Source organism: Harpia harpyja, chromosome 5, assembly GCF_026419915.1.
Source record: "Harpia harpyja isolate bHarHar1 chromosome 5, bHarHar1 primary haplotype, whole genome shotgun sequence".
Taxonomy (NCBI): domain Eukaryota; kingdom Metazoa; phylum Chordata; class Aves; order Accipitriformes; family Accipitridae; genus Harpia; species Harpia harpyja.
The window spans coordinates 10,743,227-10,764,087 of record NC_068944.1 but is presented as its reverse complement, the minus strand read 5'-3'; the positions used below and the strand labels follow the sequence as shown (position 1 = coordinate 10,764,087).

The window sequence follows — 20,861 nt, the reverse complement described above, 5'->3', positions numbered from 1 at the left end:
GTTGCCCAGCCTTCGTTGTGGCCAACCTTGGCTCCTGGCTTGTTCTCTGTTGTGGAAGAATCTTGCTCTCGCTGCTCCCTGGCAGTCAGCTCAGGCCTTCTCAGGCCCCGAGCTCAGTACCATGGAGCCTGGCCCTCAGACTAAGCCAGGGCTTGTCCCCACAGCCTCCTTGCAGCTACGTGTCATAAGACTTGACCCCATGGCTACCCTGCAGTTTCTGTTTCGACCCCAAACCCTGTAGGGAGCTGTGATCAGTACGCAGAGGCAGATCCGTAGGCTTCTCTAACCTCCTCTGCACCCAGACTGACACCCCCTGCCCACCAACTCCTTTGGTCCCCTTTGGGAGCATCTAGGCTTTGTTATGCTCCAGATCAGCAGCCCTCAAGGAGCCATCTCAAGGACAATCTGGTACGTGGGTTGATCTGCCCCTCTACCTCCACTGCCAGCGCTCCATATTTTTTGTCAAAAAGAAGGATGGGGGTGTCTGGCCCTTCACAGGAGCCTGCCAGCTTAAGGTGGCTTCAACCGACTTGGGATCCACATGCCAGCAGCTGGGGTCCACCAGGTACCCCAGGAACTCCACCCTGTGCTGTTGAAAAAGAGCAAATCTCTGGGGTTTGACATGGAGCCACCACTGCTGCAAGTGATTCAGGACTTCCCTGGCATAGTCTGTGTGCCTGTTGAGCACTGGAGAACATGAAGATGCCAAGAATACCATTACACAGGTATCAAGCAGGCCGTGCAGCACATCATTTACAAAACGATGGAAGGCTGTCAGGGCATAGAAGAGACAAAATGGTATCACAAGACCCTCATGGTGTCTGTATCTGGTTCAGAAAGCAGTTTGCCGCTCATTCCCTTCTAGCATGCAGGGAGTGCAGAGTTTCTTAGAATTTGCCAACTTCTGATGATGATTCATGACAGGGTTTTCCAGTATCGTCGCTCCTATAACAGCACCTACTTGGAAGAGGCCTCACTTTCTATGGGCATAAGAAGCACACGCAGCTTCTGAGGAGCTGAAACAGGCATTGACAACAGCCTGCCTCACAGTCCTGCCCAGGCCTTGGCTGGCATTTTGTTGTGGAAGCAGATGGCTCTGGGCCATAGGGGCTGTATTCTGGGAGAACCTGGCCCAAAGCAGGAGCCATGACCCTATGTCTTTTTCTCTAGGCAGCTCACTCCCACTGAAAGGAATTACGACATCTGGGACAAGCAGCGCCTGAAAATCAAAGCTGCCTCTGAGGAGTGGTAGCACATTCTTGAGGTAGCAGAAGAACCAACAGTGGTGCTGACCTACCACCAGAACCGGGAATACAACTGAGGGATGAGTTGCTTCTCTCCCCACCTTGTCTGCCAGACTTCCCTCTCTCCATACTTTGTTAACTGTCCATTCGTTACTAACTTTGATTTCCAACCCAAAAGTCTGTCAGCCACACCAGCTGCCTCACACGTCCCTGCACCAAACGACTGTCAGAGCGGGCGGTTTGTTGTGCAACTGACAACACAGTTGCCGTTTCTACCACAACAAAGCAATCCCCTTTTCTCCATCTGTGTTCTCATTCTTGGGATGAGGAGTGAGGTGGATGGTGCCTGTGTCCATGGGCTCCTCCTCTGAGGATAGTAAGGAAGGTGGAGCAAAGCACAGCGGTGCTCCTCCAGAGGTCTGCATATGCTCTTCCTGGCAGAGCCAGGTGCTTCTCCAGTGATGGGCCAAGTCTGACAGGCTGCCCCAGGCCCTGGGGTAGGCCAGTCCTAGCCATGTCATCTTGAGGGCCACAGACAGCCCTAGACTTTAGAGGGCCATAAGGGCTCGCTCTTCACACGAAGTTTCCAGAGTCAACTCCACGAAATGAATTGTGTAGTTAGTGGCCAGCTGCTTCCCCTTCTGGAGCTCCAGCAAGACAGCCTTGGCCACTGCACAGCTGTGGTCCCCCCAAAACTGTTCCATATCAGTAACTCATCAGGTTTTGAAGTACAGGGCCATTGTCTTCTAGGTGGTCATAAGCCACTCTCAGGTTGCCCTGAGAGCTGGGAGATTATTACTGCTGAGCTTCTCATGTCCCTTGGGATATACAGCCCCCGGATAGGCTGTGAAGATTAGCCACATCTAACTAATAAATCCTGATACCGTTGCCCAGTCCCCACTGAATGGTTCCGGAAGATCATAGTACCATAGAATAATTTGGGATGGAAGGGACCTTTAAAGACCATCTAGTGCAACCCTCCTGCTGTGGGCAGGGACATCTTCCACTAGATCAGGTTGCTCAAGATGGGGAGCAAGAGATCTTGAAGCAGCCTGAAGTGCTGTGCCATGCCTCTACATGCTGACCATAGCTTCCTGCAGGAATTTGAGGTTAACCTCCAGCTGATGGGGAGCCTGAACGCCAGGCTCCATGACAGTCAGCTCAGGGCTTGAGGTGGCCAAAGCTACCGGTCATGAAGCAGCAAGACTGGGGCTGCTCTGCAAGGCATGACAGTCAAAAGCTGAAAGAGATCACATAATAGGACAGTGATCTCGCCCACCAGGGCACAGTACCCAAGCAGGGCAGCCTGGTGACAGTTACGGATTCTGTTGGCAGTCCCAGTGATCACCAGGTAAATGTGAGATGGCAGGTCAAGTCCAAGTGCAATCCACGAAATCCAGTCAACAGGAGCTGCAGGGCTAGGCACGCACCTGCCAGCAACACAGCTCAGGAAAGGGCTGCAGGCCCCGGTTTGAGCGTAAATGGAGCTACCCTTGCAGCTATGCTGGCAAGCGTGCACTGGCATGCACCTTAGGCTCCAGGTTAACTCCAGTGCGACCTGGGGAGGAGAATGTAACATAAACTAAGCAACCACAGGAATTGGCTCCAACCATCTTGCACCTTCTAACTGGAGCTTAAAACCCAGGCCAAACACGTCTTGAAGGTGTTAATGTCAATGACCACAGACTATTTTCACACTCTCCTTCCAGTCCCTTCTGTCACTCGTTGATATCCCTCTCCTGAAAAAGTTGCACAAAGATTTAGGAAAACTTTTAAGGGGTGGGGAAGGAGCACAAATGCAGGAACAGGCAAGAGAGATGATAGATTCAGGCTTGCCAGTTCATCTGACATGAGCAGAAATGTTGGAAAAAGGGACTGTGAGACCACTTGCTCCCAATCCGTAACAAATAAGCATTATAGCATCCCAGCCTCCTGATTAAAGACAAGAACAGAGTTTGTTCATGGATTTTTGTTTGTTTTACTTTAAATAAAAGCTTTATACTGGGTTGCAGTCCTAAGCAACAGAAGACCGGTGTCTCTATTGTGAAGTACTAAATGTGAAAATGCCTGAAACTATCTTAAACACAATTTGCAGAATTCAGACTACAAAATAATATTTCATAGATAAAAACGGATTTCGAAAAATGAGGAAATGGTATAGTTACTCAATCCATTTTCAGACTTAAAATTCAACTGTATGGATTGTGTGTGCTGTTGGAAACCAAACAGAACAATGAACTAATAAAGATGCGCTAAAAAGAGAGGTAGGTAAAAAAAAATCAGATATACCTTGCCCGAAACCACGTATTGCACTCGAAAAATAAGTCAAATTACTGTCACATGTGCAGTCACCGTACTAGGAGAAACGTATCCCCCAGCTACACTATTCAGAAAAGTTTACTGAAAAGTTACCACTAAAACAAGCAAAATAAAATGTCTTTATTGCCTGCTCCAGATTAACACATTTTTTAAAAGTGTGCTGTCATTTAGAATGAAATGTTAAGTGAAAGGGATATCATTTAAGTCTCTACAGACCAGAAACTCTCAAAGTAAAATTACATCCTTATGCACTGCAGCTATCTGCATAGACATAGAATTTCATCACTAATGTTTTTGCCTGAGGTAGCCTGGTGTCCTTGGTTTTATTCTAGTCTCAGCTACCTCCTGCTCACACACCTGTACACTTGTTTATGACACCCAATGTGACAACATAACGCAATTTAAGAAGTAGTGTAAAAGGTCGATCATTTTTAAACTATACCATTTATATCCCTAACGGTGTTGGTTCTTTTAAACACGCGGTTGGTTGGACTGTGCAATTCTCTCCATACTTCAGCTGAGATAGATAGCTCTTTCACTTAAGTTACTGATGAACGTTTGAAACATCTAAAAAATAAAGCTGCGCTTGTCTTATCTGTACAAATCCACATTTTGTAAACTGAAATCAGTCATATCATACAGTATTAAAGTAAAATGTGCAATGATTTCCTAGTAAGTTACTGCCATTTAACTATGCATTTTTCCAAGGCACAGTACACAAAAGAACTCCTACAATGGCAGATCAGCCTACCACATGACAATTTTAAACTTCTAATAAGACAGTGGGACATGTTTTGCTCGTTCTTTGTATCAAGCAACATAAGGCAGCACAAGAAGCATAACAAGGAACTTCAGATGTCTCAGGTTCTTCATCATAGTCACAATGAATACTGGTCTCCCATACAGATTAGAGATACAAAGCTGTAAAATATAATATGGGAATATAATTTTATTGTATTAATCTGCATATGTATTGGTACAGCTGTTCTGTGAATGCTTCTGAGGAAAATTTTTCCATAACTCTGGCTCTCCCAGCTGCTCCCATTGTGTCCTTTAAGAGAGGATCTCTCACAATTTTTTCCATGGCCTCAGAGAATTGCGTTGGCAGAGGATCACACAAAAATCCTGTAACATTATGCAAGATTGATTCTAAAGGACCGCCTGAATTAACTGCTATAACTGGACATCTCATATACATTGCCTCCAGAGGAACAATGCCAAAGTGTTCATTGCTTGGCGTATAAAGCACACATACAGAGTTACTAAGAAGTGAGATCTTCTGTTCATCTGAGAACGATCTCAGAAAAGTGACATGGTCATTAACACTAAGCTTGGCTGCAAGTCTCCTCAGCTCTTCGTAGTGCTCCACGTTCTCCAGGACTCTTTTATCATAACCACCTGCCATAACCAGGTGAACTTCATTCCACTCATGAGAATCAAGCCTTCCTCGAAGCTCACACAAAGCTTCAAGTGCCAACACTAGATTCTTTTTTCTCTCATACCTATTAATGGAAAGAAACAAGAACTTTTTCTTTTTTGGTATCAGGTCAGCTATATCCGCAGGAACTACTGTTTCAAAGCTACTGATGTTGAGCGACGGGTAGAGGACGTCTGGGTTTACATGAGATAAAGACTTAAACGTGTCCTTGAACACACTGGCAGTGTACCTGCTGTTCACAACAATACAGTCTGCCATGCCAGTCGTGTACTCTTCCAGCCAGTCCAGCGGTAGTCTGTAGATGCGCTTTAGGAGAGACTCTCTCTTGGTCAGAAGCTGATCAGGAAAGTGACAGTAAAACAAAACCTTCTTACGGGTTCTGGCCAGTCTAAGTACAGGAATGCAAGCAGACACCTAGGGCAACCAGGAGAGACGGGACAAGAGAAGACGTTTGTTATTTGTGTTTAGTGTCGCTGGCCCATACACGTGATTTCAAAGCCATGCCCCGAGAGCACCAGTCCTTTGCAAGCCAAATGCCTTCTCCCTCTCCCCTCCACAAGCGCATCAAGCTGCGCTCCCTCGTCCAGGACCTCTTGCTGCGGCTCTAGATTTCCTCCCTCACCTCGGCCTGCCAGGCCGCCAAGACGCCCCCCACCCCTCGCCCCCCAGACCCCACCAAGCCCTGGGAGCTCCCCACGCACCTCCTCCCGCCAAGACCCGCCACCAGAGCAGACCGGCGAGGGAAGCCCAAGCGGCGGCCGCTTCCTCTCCCTCCCCCCGGCCAGCAACCCCCTCCCCACCAAATGGCGGCCACCCCCTCCCCACCAAATGGCGGCCTCCCCCCCGCACCTGGTCGCAGACGAAGGCGTCCACCCGCTCGCCGCTGAGCAGCAGGACGTACAGCGCCACGAAAACCATGCGCAGGGCGGCGCACAGCGCCTGGCCTCGACCCCACAGGCTGCGGGGCAGCCACCCGCCGGCCCGCCGCACCGACAGGCCCCGCGTCTCCGCGAAGCAGCGCCCGGCGTCGTAGTGCGCCGTCCAGATCTGCACCCGGCAGCCCCGCGCCCGCAGCGCCAGAGCCGCGTCCACCACCAGCCGCTCCGCCCCGCCCAGCCCCAGGTCCGGGTGCAGGAACAGGACGGACGGGCCTTCCCCGGCCGCCTCCGCCTCCGCCGCCATGGCTGCTGCGGGGCTGGACCGGGGGCCCGTCCGCCACGTACCGGGCAGCGGCGCGCATGCGCAGCCTCAACGGCCGCCGCGGGACACGTCAGCCTTCCTGCCGGGCCCTCCCTCCCGCCGGGCGGCCCGGGCGCTGCCCGGCGCCTCGTCCCGCGCTCTTCCCTGCTCGGCCGCCCCGGCCCGGCCGCCGGTGAGGGAGCGAGCGCGGCCGAGGCGTCGGGTGGAGTCGGCTCGCTCGGATAAGCGGCCGCTGAGGGAGGGCGGGGAAGGGAAAAGAGGCCGGTGCTGCTCAGGCAGCATCCCGGGCAGCCGGTAAGGCCCCCGGGAGGCGCGGCGCGGGGGCGGGGCCTGCTGCGGGCAGGGACGTGGCCGGAGCGGCTGTGTAGGAGCGTGTGTGGGGCCGTGCCGATCCCCCGAGCCAGCGCCGCCGCCATGGTGAGGTTCTGCCCGGGGCGGGGGGGTGGCTGAGGCGTCCTCTCTCCCCCGGCTGTGTCCGCCGGCCCTCACCCGCTCCCGGTTCTCTCCTCTCTCCGCAGCCCGGGCCCAACCCCAGCGCCACGAGCGTCGGCTCCTCCGGCCGCTCCCCCAGCAAGGCCGTGGCTCCCCGCGCGGCGGGCTCCACCGTCCGGCAGAGGTAGGTGCCCGCGGCGGCTCCGGAGGGCGTGGGGGCAACCCTTTCCCCTCCCTGTCCTTTGTATTTGGTGGGGGGGCAGCCCCAGCGCGGGGCGGAGGGACGGTGCAAAGGGGCCGAGCTGTGCGCTTCCCCGGGCGGTGCGGGCAGGGCTGCTGCGGGTCGAATTCGTCGGTCCTCGGCGCTCCTGGCTGTAGCCCTAGGCGGTGCTACCCCCAGCCATCGTGCCCTCTGCTTGCCTGGCTGCGCAGGCTGGTGCAGGTGTCTTCTGCAGAGTCTCTTGGGGTGCTTCGTGTTAGAAGCTGGCAGGCTGCTAACGTATTTTGGGTTTTGTTTCGTTCTGTTATCCCTTAAAGGAAGAATGCCAGCTGCGGGACAAGAAGTGCAGGCCGTGCCACTTCCACGGGTACTGGTGGGATGTGGCGATTCTACACTGAGGACTCCCCAGGGCTCAAAGTGTAAGTTGGATATATGGGTGGTGGCAGCCATGAGAACTATATATGTCACCTGCATATGTAATCTTTCAGTCTTTGGATTGAGAGATCAATGTTCTGGTCTGCACCAGAAAACATGCTGAGTTGGTGGGTGCTTAGAGCTGGGACAAAATATTTTATTTAATCTGTAAAGCTGGAGAGGTAGTTTATAAAGTTATAGTGGCTTTAAAAAGGTAGGTACAAGTTATATTTTGTAGTTGCCTAGGCTTACCTTAAGTGGTCTTTGAAGACTGCAAGCAATCCCTTTGAAGTTGGGAAAAATGACTTGTCGCAGTGAATTTAGGCATCCTTGTGCATGTTTTTATTCCCTTTTAATTAACCTTTTGTTTTTTCTTTGTTAATAGATATGTTGTGATCCTGCACTCCCCCTTGAAAACATAATGTAACTGATAAGCCACATGCTTGCAGAATCTCAGGTGCTTTTTAATAAAAGCTGAAGATAAATTATTTTAGCTAAGCTTGCAAAGCAGATAGCATTCCAATACCTTGTATATCCCTGTTTTTACAAGGTGAATGTTCAAAGATTATGGTCAAATATCTGGTGGTAGTGTCCCTTAAGCTGTAAAGAGAGCCTAAGTTTTTACTTTTTGGCCTGTTTGAGTCATTCAGATCAGTTTTCCAGACAAGCTTTGCAGCCTAATACTTGGCTAACAAAGGTGGAAGGTGTATTTCAGCTGATAGGTGCGTGCCAAGTCATACCCTGAGTGGGAGTTTGTGCTTCTTGTAGAGTTACACATCATGGCCTCTTGTTCTTACGGGGTTGAAGACACTCAAGATGCTCAGGGATGACCCTATGGCTTCTTTTTTCTAGAATCCATTACTATTTTATTTTGGAGCCCTTTAAGAGGGCTGCTGCTGGCTGCATGAACAGAATATTTGGGGAAGGGCTGGTGATAGTCTAGTTAGTGATTGTTCCATGAGTAATCCTTCCTCTGAAGTTGTCTTACGTGTTTTCATTTTCATATGTGCTTGATACTTTAAAAATCAAAAACTGTACAGCAAACCATCAAAGTAGTCGTGTTCTGCTACTGCAGGTCTTGCTTTCTCCATTCTGAATCCAGAGAGGAGACAAGGCAGGGAAAAGAAAAGGACAATGAGCAACAATAGTGTTCTAAAGCAAATCTATGCAGATAGGCAAGGCAACTATTTTCTGTGTTGTTTGGTCTACTAAAGCTCAATTAAAAAAAAAAAAAAGAATAAAACCAAACTGAGAAAAAACAAAAGTGTTCTACCGTTAGGTAGATTTTAATTTTTTTTCAGTAGACTTGTAATACAAGCTGTCAAAGCAGCTTTACCAATTTCAGTAAGTTTCCTTTTGAATCCTTTGGTTTCACTTTGATGCTGAATGGCCACTCAGTTGTTCTGATCTTCAATACTAACAGGTCAGCAGGTAGATTTTCCCTTCTATTTATGTTGCAACACAGTGGTTCCCAGTTTTAAGGTTTGGAATACTGGGAGTGGGTTTTTTGCAAGCTGCCATGGGTAGCTGTATGGTCAGGCTTTTCATGGAGGAAACAAATCTGTGAAAATGAGTTGGTTTTACAAATCAACTGCACACTAGATGTAACGTTTTCTGAACCACGGCTTGGGAGCAACTTTCTTGCTTACAGCTTTCCGTGTATTTTTCTAAGTAAGTTTTTTTCCATAGCAACCAATTGTTATGATCTCTGTCCTATTCAGTAGGCTTAAAAATGGAGAGGGGTTATAGAGGGGTGTGGTGGCCTCAGTAAAGTGCTTCAGCCAAAGTTGTTTTTAAAAATGGTTGTGATCACTACCGCATAAAACAGTGTAAAAGCTTAGCCTGGTGGGTTGGGGTTTTTGTGTGTGTTTTCTCATATTGTTTAAAATATGAGCTCTTAAAATTACTATGAAAAAATACATAAAACCATCAGAGAGCAGGTTATTTCATGCTAGCGATGATCAGGAGAATTCCACTCTAGATCAAAAGTTTTATATTTTATATTATACATAATTATACCTGTGATGCTTCAGGTATTTAGTATCTGTGCTCAACATCAGAAATAATAAATATTTTGAATAAGCAAGTTTGGTTCGCCTCAGAGAAGTACATTTATTTGTGGTACAGGATGCTACAAAATATATATGTCTTTAAAAACAATATTAGCAAAAGGAATCTGTGGGGGAAAGAGTTGAGAGTGGGATGTGGTATTTTTCTCCTTAAAACTCAGATCAAGCATTGCATACTTTGAAAAGAAGATTAAACCCAAACTTGTTGCTCTTTCTGTGGTACTTGGTACCTGTGGTTCCTGTATCTTGTCTTGAGCTTTCTTGCTTAAAGAGCTATAGGCGGTGTTTCCTGTAGAGCTGTGATAGAGAATCAAATTGGGCTTGTGGCATAATAGGCAGCCTTATGAAAGACATTCTGAGAACGCACAGTACCAAATCTTTAGAGGTGCCTGAATCTTTTTTTTTAATTACTATTTATTTAAACTGCATGGTGGGCTGAGAAGATTCAGGTGTATGGAGGAGAACTGCAGGGTTTCAGCAGGTTGTCTTTGGGACTGGAGGAAATTAGATACACATGTTAGTATTGGAAAGTTGATTATTCTGTAGGGGGATCAATGTCATCTGCATGTTTAAAAAAACTCCAAACAATCCACCCTTTTTATTTCCATGTTGCTCTGTTCTGGTTAGTGGTGCTCCTCTATTCCTCTGTGCCCTTCAGCAAAGAGTAGCTCACTTTAGTAGTATTACTACTACTAAAGGCTCAAATGAATTAAATAGTAATTCAGATACAGCGTAAGGACTTTGTGCACCTGATAGCATTACGGTTTATATTATGTAGGACATAAACTTCAAATATGTATAAAACACTGGGGGTTGAGAAGTACATTCTGTTGCTTAGTGAAAGATAGCCCTTGATAGGGGTTGCTTACGTAGTTACTGTGTGTGTGGACTTTTTATATTTTGCATGTTTTGTCAATGATTTATTTGCTAAATGCTTTATGTCCGTGTTCAGGGTTCTCCATACCCAAATAAGTCTGTTAGATAATAATTGAGTTTTAAAACTCAAATGTTCGTTAACTGTAATCTTACATTGAATTACATGGACTATGATCTCCTAGAAAAACATGTTAGTAAATCGTTTCAATCAATTTTCAGTTTGTTTTTTACTTTGTATTCAAGTAACATTTACCTGCTTATAAACAGTAACCTGGAGGGAAATCCAGGCTGGATAACAGAATTCATGGTGTTTCTACCAATAGCAAGTTGAAAATCAGAAACGAGATTGTATGAAGTGAGTGGTATGACGCAGTGTTGAGTGTGTGTAATTGTGTAATAGGGCGCGCAATTGTTGTGTGTCAGAACAGCATGAAACAGCTGATTTAGTCTCTCAACATGCACCCTAAGATTAAACTGGTTTTTTTAAAAACATCACTATACCATTTCTAGACAATGTATAAAAGTGGGAAGGAAAAAAGTTAAGAAATTTGTTAATTTATACATTTTAGGTAATGATTTAATCATAGAGTTAACTGACATTCTGTGTATCTCTTTCAAGAAAACAGAAGTTCCCATCTCTCATCCACTGCTGCCATTATTTTCAAACGAAATAAAACCTCTTAAAAAACAGCTAATGAGAATTTTATGCCAAAATTTCACTAGCCGCTAGAGGACTCTGTTGGTTTTTGTATCTGACTACATCTCTGTTCAGGTGGCTATCTGAGTAGTAAATACAGATGATAATTTTCTGGAGATTGTTTTCACAATGATGACTAATAATGAACCATTAATTACTTTTTAAATAAGTTAGGTTTTTTGTTATTATATTTTGCTTTATAGTCACGTAACATTTAGGGTGTGTAAAACTGTACCTTTAAAAACATAGGGGCAGCAGCAGTTTTTGATAGAGATGGCTATCTCATTTCTGTGTACTTCAAGGTGTTTCTGTGGGAATGGAGGTAAGAGTTTTCTAGTACAACTGCTTATGAATCGATGAGTTCGCTTGGCTGATAATGACCAGCCTTTGGACAAAGCAGACTTTTTTTTTTTATGTTAATGCTTTTTTTTTTTTTCTTTATTTTTAGTGGGCCTGTTCCAGTTTTGGTCATGAGTCTTCTTTTTATTGCTTCTGTGTTTATGCTGCACATCTGGGGTAAATACACTCGTTCGTAGACTCAGCTGCCAACTTAAAGCATACATCTTGGACCAAAAATATTGGTGGATCCTGGTTGTTCTTGGAGAGAGACTGGGGAAGCTTCCTATCACCTGTTGAAGTTCTGTCAACTTTGGCTCTAATACTGAATGAGTTTCTCAGTTCGCTATTTGGGCAGGTTTAAAGTCTGTCATGGGTCATTTTGTATTTGTATCTGTACACTTAGAATACAGGTATTGCAATAAAAGTTGTATATGGAAATAGAAACAGCCTTAACTGTATTTTTTCCTCCTATTCCAATATACCACAACTGAAACTATACTTGTGGTTTTCATATATAACCATATTTCTGAGTCAGTGCCATTTGACAGTTCAAACCAGATTCTTCTATACTGTACCTTGCTATATAATTTTATGCCAGAAGGTCTTTCCCTGTGAATGGGAGAGGCAAAATCAGGTGCACAAACATGCAAAGGCAAGTTAAACTTTACTCAGTGCTGCACTTGAGGAACAACGTGAACTGGTACCTAACTGATTTTAAAGAGAATAATTGCATGGCTGTCAAAGACATGTTTCTTCTGCAGGTCCAGACTCTTTCAAGGAGACTTAGGGAGGAAAATGGAATGGGAGGACTGGAAAAGCAATGGCTGCATTTTAAATAACAGGACATGCAAACAGCCTGAGATACAGCTAAGTGACTCTTCAGATAATCACTCCAGTTTCCTTCTGGGTGTTGTTCTTTATTTTCCTTTTGAAAGGTCAGGCAGCTCTTCCTTCTGTTTTTAAAGGTACATACATATTGGTACATTAGTGTTTCGGTTGTTTCTCACTGCTGAGTTGGTCTTGAGATTCAGATAACCAAATCAGGCCTTTCCATACAGTTGGATAGAATTATTTTAGCCTGTTGTTCATGTTACGATTCCTGTTTGATTATCAGCTTGTAATGGGAAAACAATATTCTTGGTTATGCAGCCAAGTGTTGGCTGCTGACATGTTGTAGAAGCAGCCTCTCTTACGTACCACCTTCCTTTAAAGCAATTCTTAAAGTAGCATTACTTCTGAAAAGAAGAAACTGTTCAGAACAGAAACAAGAATAAGGAATGTGGTATTAGGGCTATGAAGATAATTGCTTTGAGCTGTGCTTATGCCATAATACCTAGTGTAAATGTAGAGGGAAAGATAGAAGCTTGAAGCAGAAACTGAAAATTGTCTTACCAAATGTAATGGTAGGAGGGTTGTGTTTTCAGAGGATTGAAAGTTGAGGAACAGGGAATTCTGGTGACTCAAAGGCAGTGGGGTAGCAGGATACACTAAAGCGGTAGAAACTGAGCCAAATAAATCATGTATCAAAGGGAAAATGATCCACAAATCACTTGCAGCTATGCATATGGGAGGGAAGTAAAAACACAAGGGAAAATGAAACAAACAGGGGGATTAGCTCACCACTTCAAAAGGCAGAACTAAGGATCTGTTATTTAAATGCTGTGCCTAGCAAGAAACGAAAGTGTACAGTCAGTGATTTTGTTTTAAGGCAAGAAAGAAAATGCTAAGAAAAGACCAAATGCAAGTCAGTTGTTCTACTGACCATGTGGACAGACTGTGCTGCTGACTTAATTTGTGGTACTCAAAGGGAAAGGAATAATGTACTCTAAGATAGTGTAAGGGAAAGGAATAATGGATAACAGTAATACCTATTTAGGTAAACTTTCTTTACTCTTGATGTTTTCTAAAACGGGGGAAAGAATTTTCTTTTAAACACTTCTGGTCCCTAAAAGCTGTTTTGCCACATCAAATAATTCCATTTAAATCCTCCCATATTTTTGCTTGTCTGGTATCTTGCTGCTTGTAAAGACCAAATCAGCTACGAACTGAGAAAAAGAAGAGGGGCGGGGGGAAAGCTTACTGCTGTACAGCCTACATTTAATTCAACTGAGTATAAAAATGTTGACTGTTTTGGCAGTGCTGTCCTTGATTAAATATTTTGTTTTCTAGAATGGCCTGTATCATAGATTTTTGCATATACTGTCAAAGAGTTTAATGTCTATAATTTTGCACAAATTACTTGCCACTCCTTCTTGGCTTTATATTTTGGAAGTGTGAGCTTTCCTATGGTTTAAAAAATCTTGCTGCTTTAATTCATGAAAGAAGTGATACTTCAGTTGCATGCAGCTAGCTGAAACATCCATAGCTTGCTTTGATGTTCCTTGTACATAATAAAAAGACAGATTTCTCTATCTAGCACTTTTATGCTAATCATTAAAATGATCACAAATTGAAAACATATGATATTCACACTCTTATTTTTAGCATTTAATGTACATGAGCTGTAGTGGATTCTTGCAGTTGGTGTTTATCAAAACTTCAGCTCTGCAGGTGCAGGTACAGGTAAAGAAATGCAGGTTGCAAAGACTTAGTGGAAGTTGGCTAATAATGTGAAATTCTGTTTCACCTGGGTGAATAAATGTCCTGGTTTCAGCTGGGATAGAGTTAACTGTCTTCCTAGTAGCTGGTACAGTGCTGTGTTTTGAGTTCAGTATGTGAAGAATGTTGATAACACTGATGTTTTCAGTTGTTGCTCAGTAGTGTTTAGACTAATGTCAAGGATTTTTCAGCTTCTCATGCCCAGCCAGTGAGAAAGCTGGAGGGGCACAAGAAGTTGGCACAGGACACAGCCAGGGCACCTGACCCAAACTGGCCAACGATGTATTCCATACCATGGGACGTCCCATCCAGGATAGGAACGGGGAAGTGGGGGGCAGGGATTCGCCGCTCGGGGACTGGCTGGGTGTCGGTCGGCGGGTGGTGAGCAATTGCACTGTGCATCATTTGTACATTCCAATCCTTTCATTATTGCTGTTGTCATTTTATTAGTGTTATCATTATCATTATTAGTTTCTTCTTTTTCTGTTCTATTAAACCGTTCTTATCTCAACCCACGGGTTTTGCTTCTTTTCCTGATTTTCTCCCCCATCCCACTGGGTGGGGGGGAGTGAGTGAGCGGCTGCGTGGTGTTTAGTTGCTGGCTGGGGTTAAACCATGACAATAAATTATGGTCATGCTGATAAACAGTAGCTAATCTGTAATACAAAAAACTAGTCTTTCAGTAATAAGTGGAAAAGAAGAAAGGATAGTCATTTGCAAAGCTTCATGTCAGACAGCTAGGAATTAGTAAGACTTTGGCTTTTTATGCTTATTTGTATGTAATTGAAACACAAGCTTGGCTGAGCTGACTTAGAAATGGTAAGTATCTTTATAGTTTACTTGAGTGCTACAGAAGGCTCTAGGTCCACAAAGATCTTTACCTGGTCTCCTTAACAATAAAGGTTCAGGAAATCTGGAGGAACTTACATTTCCATAGAAGATGCGATAAAGTACTAGAGTGTTTTATTCTTGACTTTAAAAAAAAAAAAAATATTTGCAACCTCAGGCTCAAGTGAAGAAGGGGTTTTATAAGGAAATGGTCCTGTTGTACATGAGTATGTGTCACTTAAGCTTTCCCTCTCTCCCCCAGCAATAGATCTGAGTGTGTGAGCCAACTTCAGTCTGACTTAACAGGAATAGAAGCTGAAAGATGCTATTCTTGAGGGTTGGATGGAATAGGTAGCTGGTGGAGGAGACGACTGTGGAAGTTCTCTCTGAGCAAGAGACTGTCACTTTTAACTTGTTACCGAGGGAGAATAGGGGGAGAGCTAAACTTCTTAAATGCCTTTATGATAGGAAAAGCTTTAATCTTTGCCGTTGCACCTTCTTGTGCACTGAAGTCAATCACCCACAAGCAATGGATCTGTAGGGATGGGGGGGCTTCATTAGTGCTGATGTTTCAGAGCTACGTTTTACTTCTGCTGTCTGTGTATAAGCCAGCTCTACTGCACAAAACCAATCTGTTTGTTTGTTTTCCCTCTAGGCTTCACTATTTACTGGTATCCAGTTGGTTACCTCCAGGCCAACCTTTCTTGTAGTGTGCATATAGCATGTGAACTCCTCCCATCTTTTGTCATGTCACAATAAATACTGTGCCTCTGATAATCACTCATAATGTTTGTCGTTCTTGAAGGGACCAAGGGGGAAGGCAGTTGTTCAACTGTCCCATACATACACAGTTCTTCTGCAGCAGAAGGATTTTTTTTTTTGCTTTTATCACATCAGACTCTGAATTTACCCTCCAAGAAGAAACTGTCAGTTCCTCCCAATGTCTCATTTATCTCCAGCTGCTTCTTAAGCTCTCTGAGCCTATCAGACATAACATAAACTAGTGTAAGCTCTCTTCAGTACTCTTCACAGTAAGTTATAATGCCTTTATTACAGGCATTTATGTATCTGTAAAGATCCATGCATGCACATATGTATGGTCGCTTTATCAGTTTAGAAATGCAAAAGGATGTGTCTCTGAAAATGTGAGATGGTATGCCCTTATTAGACTGCACCGTGACAGCAGTGCAAAGAAGCAAACAGAACAGCTTGTGTTCTCTTCCTCAGCTGTGTTAGCTAGAGATGAGTGGATGCTATACTGAGATCATGTGGTGAGAGCTAAATGATTTTATAAATATATTCATGGATTCTGTGAGGGGCTTGGTAGAAAAATTTATCTTTTTTTTTTTGTCTGGAAAAAGAGATGCCTCTTGTTTCTTCAGAGGCTAACTTGTTATGTACTTCCAGCTTTGATAATAAGGCTGCATTGACATCCTCATGTTAGCTGTTCATATAAATGTGTTTCATAGAAGGCTATATTTTGTAGACTTGACATTGTTAGTAATATGTTAAGAGTATTAATGAATCTTAATTTCAGATGCAAGCTATAAGAGGGCACTGTCTGCCTTTTGGTTTTTTTTTTTTATTGAGGGGAAAATTGTATAGCATTTGTGATTTCTGCTTTGATTTCGGAAGTTGGTGAAAAGAAAGGTAGGCAAAGCAAGAGCAGGTGTGACGTTACTGAGTACATCTCATCCCTGACATATATTGTGACCTTCTCTTCTTCCTTCTATATTCTAGTTGTTTCTTCTTCTCTGGAGGCTGCCGATTATACTGAATTGTGCCATGTAGTAGGATAATGCTCTGATGCAGAGATGTGGCAGATAGTAACAACAGTGAACGGAACAGACCCATTTTACTTATGATAAAATCCAAGTTCAGATGTGGATCACCACAGATTTGACACCTTTATCTCACATTCGGCTGCAAGTTGCAAATAATTATCCTTGTTTCTTATTTTGAAGGATTTTTCACACAGCTGCCTTCTAGAATAGTGTGTGTGATCTTTTGACTGACCAGAAATGGAGGAATTCTTTGAAGTTACAGTATCATTTCGTAAAACAGAACTAAGCAAAACTTTATGCACTGCCTCCTCCAAAGAGCTGTTTGTCTTAATATTAACAAAGTGAAATTCTATCTCATTTAGTGTGGGTTTTTTTGTTTTTTTAGTTAAAGCATTTATCACTGAGTAAATATACTGACCTGTTTTCCTCCTCTGATACTACAGAGAGATATTAAATATATTTACAAATGCTGCAGAGGTAAGACTTTATCTTAGTGAAGTGCTTCCAAAATAAAATTAGAACTAAATTTATAGTCAATATGGTGCAGTTTCAGAGGGGCTGCATCCCCAACATCTATTAATTATCAAACAGAATTCTGTGAGACCTTCTGCCATGTTTGTTAGCTGCTGTTCTGAGTGTTTTTCTGGTAAGGTAGTATGAAAAGAACCTAAAGCAATGTTGCCTTACATTCCCAAGATTGGCTGATAAGTAATGTTACTCCTTTCTTACATAAAAGTACCATGCAGTTACAAGTACGGTATATGTTGTAATCAGTGGAGGAGAGCATATGTGTTCCTCGCCTCAGGAAGACATCTGTGAGGGAAAAAACATAACAGCATGATACAAACTGCTGAGAAGTTTGCAAAAGACCACACTATTCTAATTGAGTGTGAATCTGAACCTGATGCAGTTGTGGGGCTTGGTAGACCCAGCTTTCTAATTTTGTTCCATTGTTGGCTTCATGCTCCATGCTAAAAAGCTTTTTTTAATCACGTTTTATGGTGTGTGGGCATGTTTTACAAAACAAACAAAAAATTTATGGAAGGCTGAAAACTCATGCATGGAGGAACTCACCGTGGTGGATAGTAGAATTAGAGCCTTTCTCTCCTCTGTTCCAGGTGGAATGAAATAATACTAATCTCCCTGCTGTCTGCATGCAAAATTACCTAATGATAGAATTGCCTTAATTGAATGGAAGAGTTTGTGGAGTGAGATTATCTCCCTGTCTCTGAGCAGAGAAAGAACCTCACAACACCTTTGGGAAGAAGAAAATGCTTTTGCTAGTTCTGCTTCCAAGAATATTTTCCACCTCTAAGCTGAAATTATTTCGAACCACTTTCTGCCCCATGGCAAACTCAGGAAGAGAAGGGCATCAGATAGGGCCTCTTATCTTGGACCACTGCATGAAGATTGACCACTTTGAGGGGAAAATTTTTCAGTAAAATGACTTCTTGCAGCAAACTTTATATCTCGGTTGTTTAGGCTGTTGTGGCTGTGGCAATCTAGCTTCTCTGAAAAAGCATCTATGTTCTGCAGAAAGCACAGAGGTCTTTCATTTGTCCTGGCGTCCGGGCAAGGTAGTTCCCCTGCAGCTATTCCTTCCTGATGTTTAAGGAATGTCACTACTTCATCCAGTGATAGCCCTTTCTCCCCACTTTTTCTGGCTTTTCTTGAGGATGGGTAACTTGATGAACTCCTTTTCTCTGCGTGAACAACACAGAAATCTCACCTCTAAGATGAGATTTAACTTTAGATGAGGTAACTTTAGATTTCCACAATGTAGCTGCTAATAGTTGTGCACCTTTTGTAGTCACTGGTGACAAACCTGCATTTCTAGGGCTTAGTTCTGCCATCCTGTTTTAGTGTCAGGGGAAAAGGTGCTGTGTAGCTGCCTTTTGCTCCAGGCAGCTGAAGAACTGTGGACAGCAACTCAGAGTAGTCAGAGCGTTTGTCAACATTATAGGTGCCAGACTGAAGTGAAATCCAACCCTGCATGCCAGCTGCTGCTGACAGAGCCACTGATCTTTAACTTCATTTTGGTGATGAAATAATCTGAGAGTGTACAGTGGTGATGAAACCCCCAAAATCTCATGAAGTCATATTTGGCAGGTCACAGTCATCAACAAAGACTTTCCAAAGAGCAAATGTTTAGCAGCACCATGATCCTTGAAGAAAAAATAATTGGCAATTCAGGAAAGCACTTAAAAAACCCAATAAGTCGGTAAATGCTGCTGGAGCATGTTTGTTCCACATGGGTATTACTTTCATTTTAACTTGCTTCATGTTGGTTGTGCCAACACAGAGTTAGAGTCTATCTGCTTGGCATCGCTAAGCAGCGTTTTGTGCTATGTATGGCAACTGAGTCACCCCTATGCAGTGGGAAAAAACCAAATTGAATGGATGTAAGTTTTGACTAGTCTTAGTCTTGTATCAAAATAATTCTGTAACCAATGAGGAATAAAAAGAAAACCTCTTAGAGAAATGTTAGCAAACTGTTACTGTGTGTGTGATGGGCTTGACTGCCTCATAGTGAAGCTAATGGGAAACCTGCTAAGCATCTGTGTGAGAAGGATGAAGCAGTTGTGGGTTTGTGTCAGAAAGGAAATTTAATGCTTTTACTGTTCATTTTCTAAGCTCACTCTTTACTGTAAACCTGAAATTAATACCCAGGAGCTATACTGATGATTAAATTCAACTTGATTAGAAAAATAGACCCTCCTTGTACTTAAGGGAAGGAATGAGCTGTAAAACAAAGTGCTTCCTCCAAAAGATTGCCTTTTTAATTTTTTTTTTTTTATACTTGGAGCATTATAGAGACGAGGAACAAGAATATATTTGGTTGAAGTTGCAGGTGCTGGGCAGATTGTGACAGAGCTTATGGTATGTGCGGTCTTAATGCTATAACTCTGTCAAAGCTGTGTCCCTGACAAAATTGTGATTCTACACTTTTGAAATATGCCACAAGTGACTGATAGAAGGGTTTGCTTCAGAAGTTAGATGATACCTGTACCTGATGGCATCAGAAAGTTTTTAGAAATATGAGTGTGTTGGGAGTTTAAGATGTGAAATACTGGAGTATTTTTGAATCTCTCACAGCCTTTCTTAGCATGTCATGTGATGTTTTCAGTCTTTTTCTTCATAGACTAGTAAACAAGTACCATACCATAATGTTTGAGAATATATCTGTAGCTTGCCTATGGGGTGACTTCTGCCCAAACCCCAGAGGTAGGTGAGTAGAATGCAGGTCTCTAGGGGTGCCATGCATGGAAAGGGTAGGCAGTGCAGCTTTGGGTAGGTGTGCTGGCAACCCTGTGGGATGGAAGGAGGAGGAAGTCAAATGGTAGAAGCAGAAATCACTGCTCCACCTCTTCCATACCCCATTGATAGCAGAGATGTTGTTTGTATGCTTTTGTTGTCAGCAGACTTCTGCAAACGTAACCAGCATACCCCGAGGACAAATCCAAACAGTTCTGTTCTAGAAACTCAGCACTAGTTTCTTCTGAACAAATGTACTAGCATTTTGACTTTTTAGGTAGCTGGGTTAAAATATATGTATGTGTATTTGTCTGTAGGGCATTAGACTATTTGAGGAACTAGTCAGTTCTGTAACTAGGAAATTCCTCTCACCTACAGATACCAGCAGGAGGAAGAAATTGTGAACGCTGCCGATTTGTGCCTGCGCAGCATGTCAAAACCTGCCCTGTTAAGTCAGCTTAAGTACTGTCTTCAGTGAAGCTGGTGTTTCAGCACTATGACCTCTTCTTTAGCTCGGTCTCTTGCAGCCCTTCTTTTGTAGTTCTTCCCTCAGGCCATGGAAGAACTGGGTTCCAGCCTAGTTTTATGCTTTGGAGCAGTGGATCTTGAGGCTCAAATGGAGCAACAGTCATAAGCTGTGGTGCATCCCACCAGATCTGGCTGCAGTGCAGTATGGCTCCCTCCTTGACCTCTGAGGTCTGCCGGCAAGGCAACAGAATAAGCTCTGCAGACCTCAAGAACAGTTTTGATGAAAGCAGGCAGCCTTCGAAAGTGACTTGGCAGAAGAAAGATGGCAGTAGATGTCCCTTTCTGCTTTCTGAGGGTATAAGTAAAGACTGAAAGTTGTCTTTTTTTTTAACCTCCTCCCACCCCTTTCAACCTCTGGCATCTGCTTTTCTTCTGCATTAGATATTAAGGCCTCTTTAGCCAGGCCTTTTCACTGGAGAAGTAGAGAAATTATGAAATCACGAAGTGTTAAGGGAAAATGGAGCAGTTCTGTCCAAAAGGATGACTAGAAGATGTTTTCTTCCTTAAAAAAAAAGCTATTTAAATCAACAGCTAATTAACGTCTTGATGAAGGATGTTTTCATGTTCAATAGCTTCAGCTTTTCATTGTCTCTACTACATTCTCAATAAATAGCCGTGAA

The 20,861-nt window shown here is 43.7% G+C and overlaps 2 protein-coding genes across 5 annotated transcripts; one reads left to right on the top strand and one right to left on the bottom strand.

The window, feature by feature from the left end:
• Positions 1-3,652: 3,652 nt before the first annotated feature.
• Positions 3,653-6,183, bottom strand: ALG2 (ALG2 alpha-1,3/1,6-mannosyltransferase). The gene is made up of 2 exons (XM_052787727.1): positions 5,851-6,183; positions 3,653-5,415 (listed from the first exon to the last, which is right to left on the bottom strand). The coding sequence occupies exons 1-2, from the start codon at positions 6,181-6,183 to the stop codon at positions 4,513-4,515; spliced, it is 1,236 nt and encodes a 411-aa protein (XP_052643687.1). The 3' UTR covers positions 3,653-4,512.
• Positions 6,167-11,692, top strand: SEC61B (SEC61 translocon subunit beta). Of its 4 annotated transcripts, none has more exons than XM_052787730.1 (5): positions 6,182-6,373; positions 6,720-6,817; positions 7,171-7,272; positions 10,480-10,567; positions 11,358-11,692. In XM_052787730.1, the coding sequence occupies exons 1-4, from the start codon at positions 6,182-6,184 to the stop codon at positions 10,541-10,543; spliced, it is 456 nt and encodes a 151-aa protein (XP_052643690.1). In that variant the 3' UTR covers positions 10,544-10,567; positions 11,358-11,692. The 4 variants fall into 4 exon arrangements, with proteins under 4 accessions (XP_052643688.1, XP_052643690.1, XP_052643689.1 ...); XM_052787729.1 differs by having other exon boundaries at positions 10,456-10,567; XM_052787728.1 differs by lacking the exon at positions 10,480-10,567 and having other exon boundaries at positions 6,167-6,373.
• The last annotated feature ends 9,169 nt before the right edge of the window (positions 11,693-20,861 follow it).

What these genes read in the sequence shown, in the direction of transcription:
- SEC61B (XM_052787728.1), top strand. Translation starts at nt 6,182, where the DNA reads ATGGCTGCTGCGGGGCTGGACCGGGGGCCCGTCCGCCACGTACCGGGC. An exon ending in CCGCCCCGGCCCGGCCGCCG is followed by an intron (nt 6,374 to 6,719) that starts GTGAGGGAGCGA and finishes CTCTCTCCGCAG; the next exon opens with CCCGGGCCCAACCCCAGCGC. An exon ending in GACTCCCCAGGGCTCAAAGT is followed by an intron (nt 7,273 to 11,357) that starts GTAAGTTGGATA and finishes CTTTATTTTTAG; the next exon opens with TGGGCCTGTTCCAGTTTTGG.
- ALG2 (XM_052787727.1), bottom strand. Translation starts at nt 6,183, where the DNA reads ATGGCGGCGGAGGCGGAGGCGGCCGGGGAAGGCCCGTCCGTCCTGTTC. An exon ending in ACGCCTTCGTCTGCGACCAG is followed by an intron (nt 5,416 to 5,850) that starts GTGCGGGGGGGA and finishes TGGTTGCCCTAG; the next exon opens with GTGTCTGCTTGCATTCCTGT.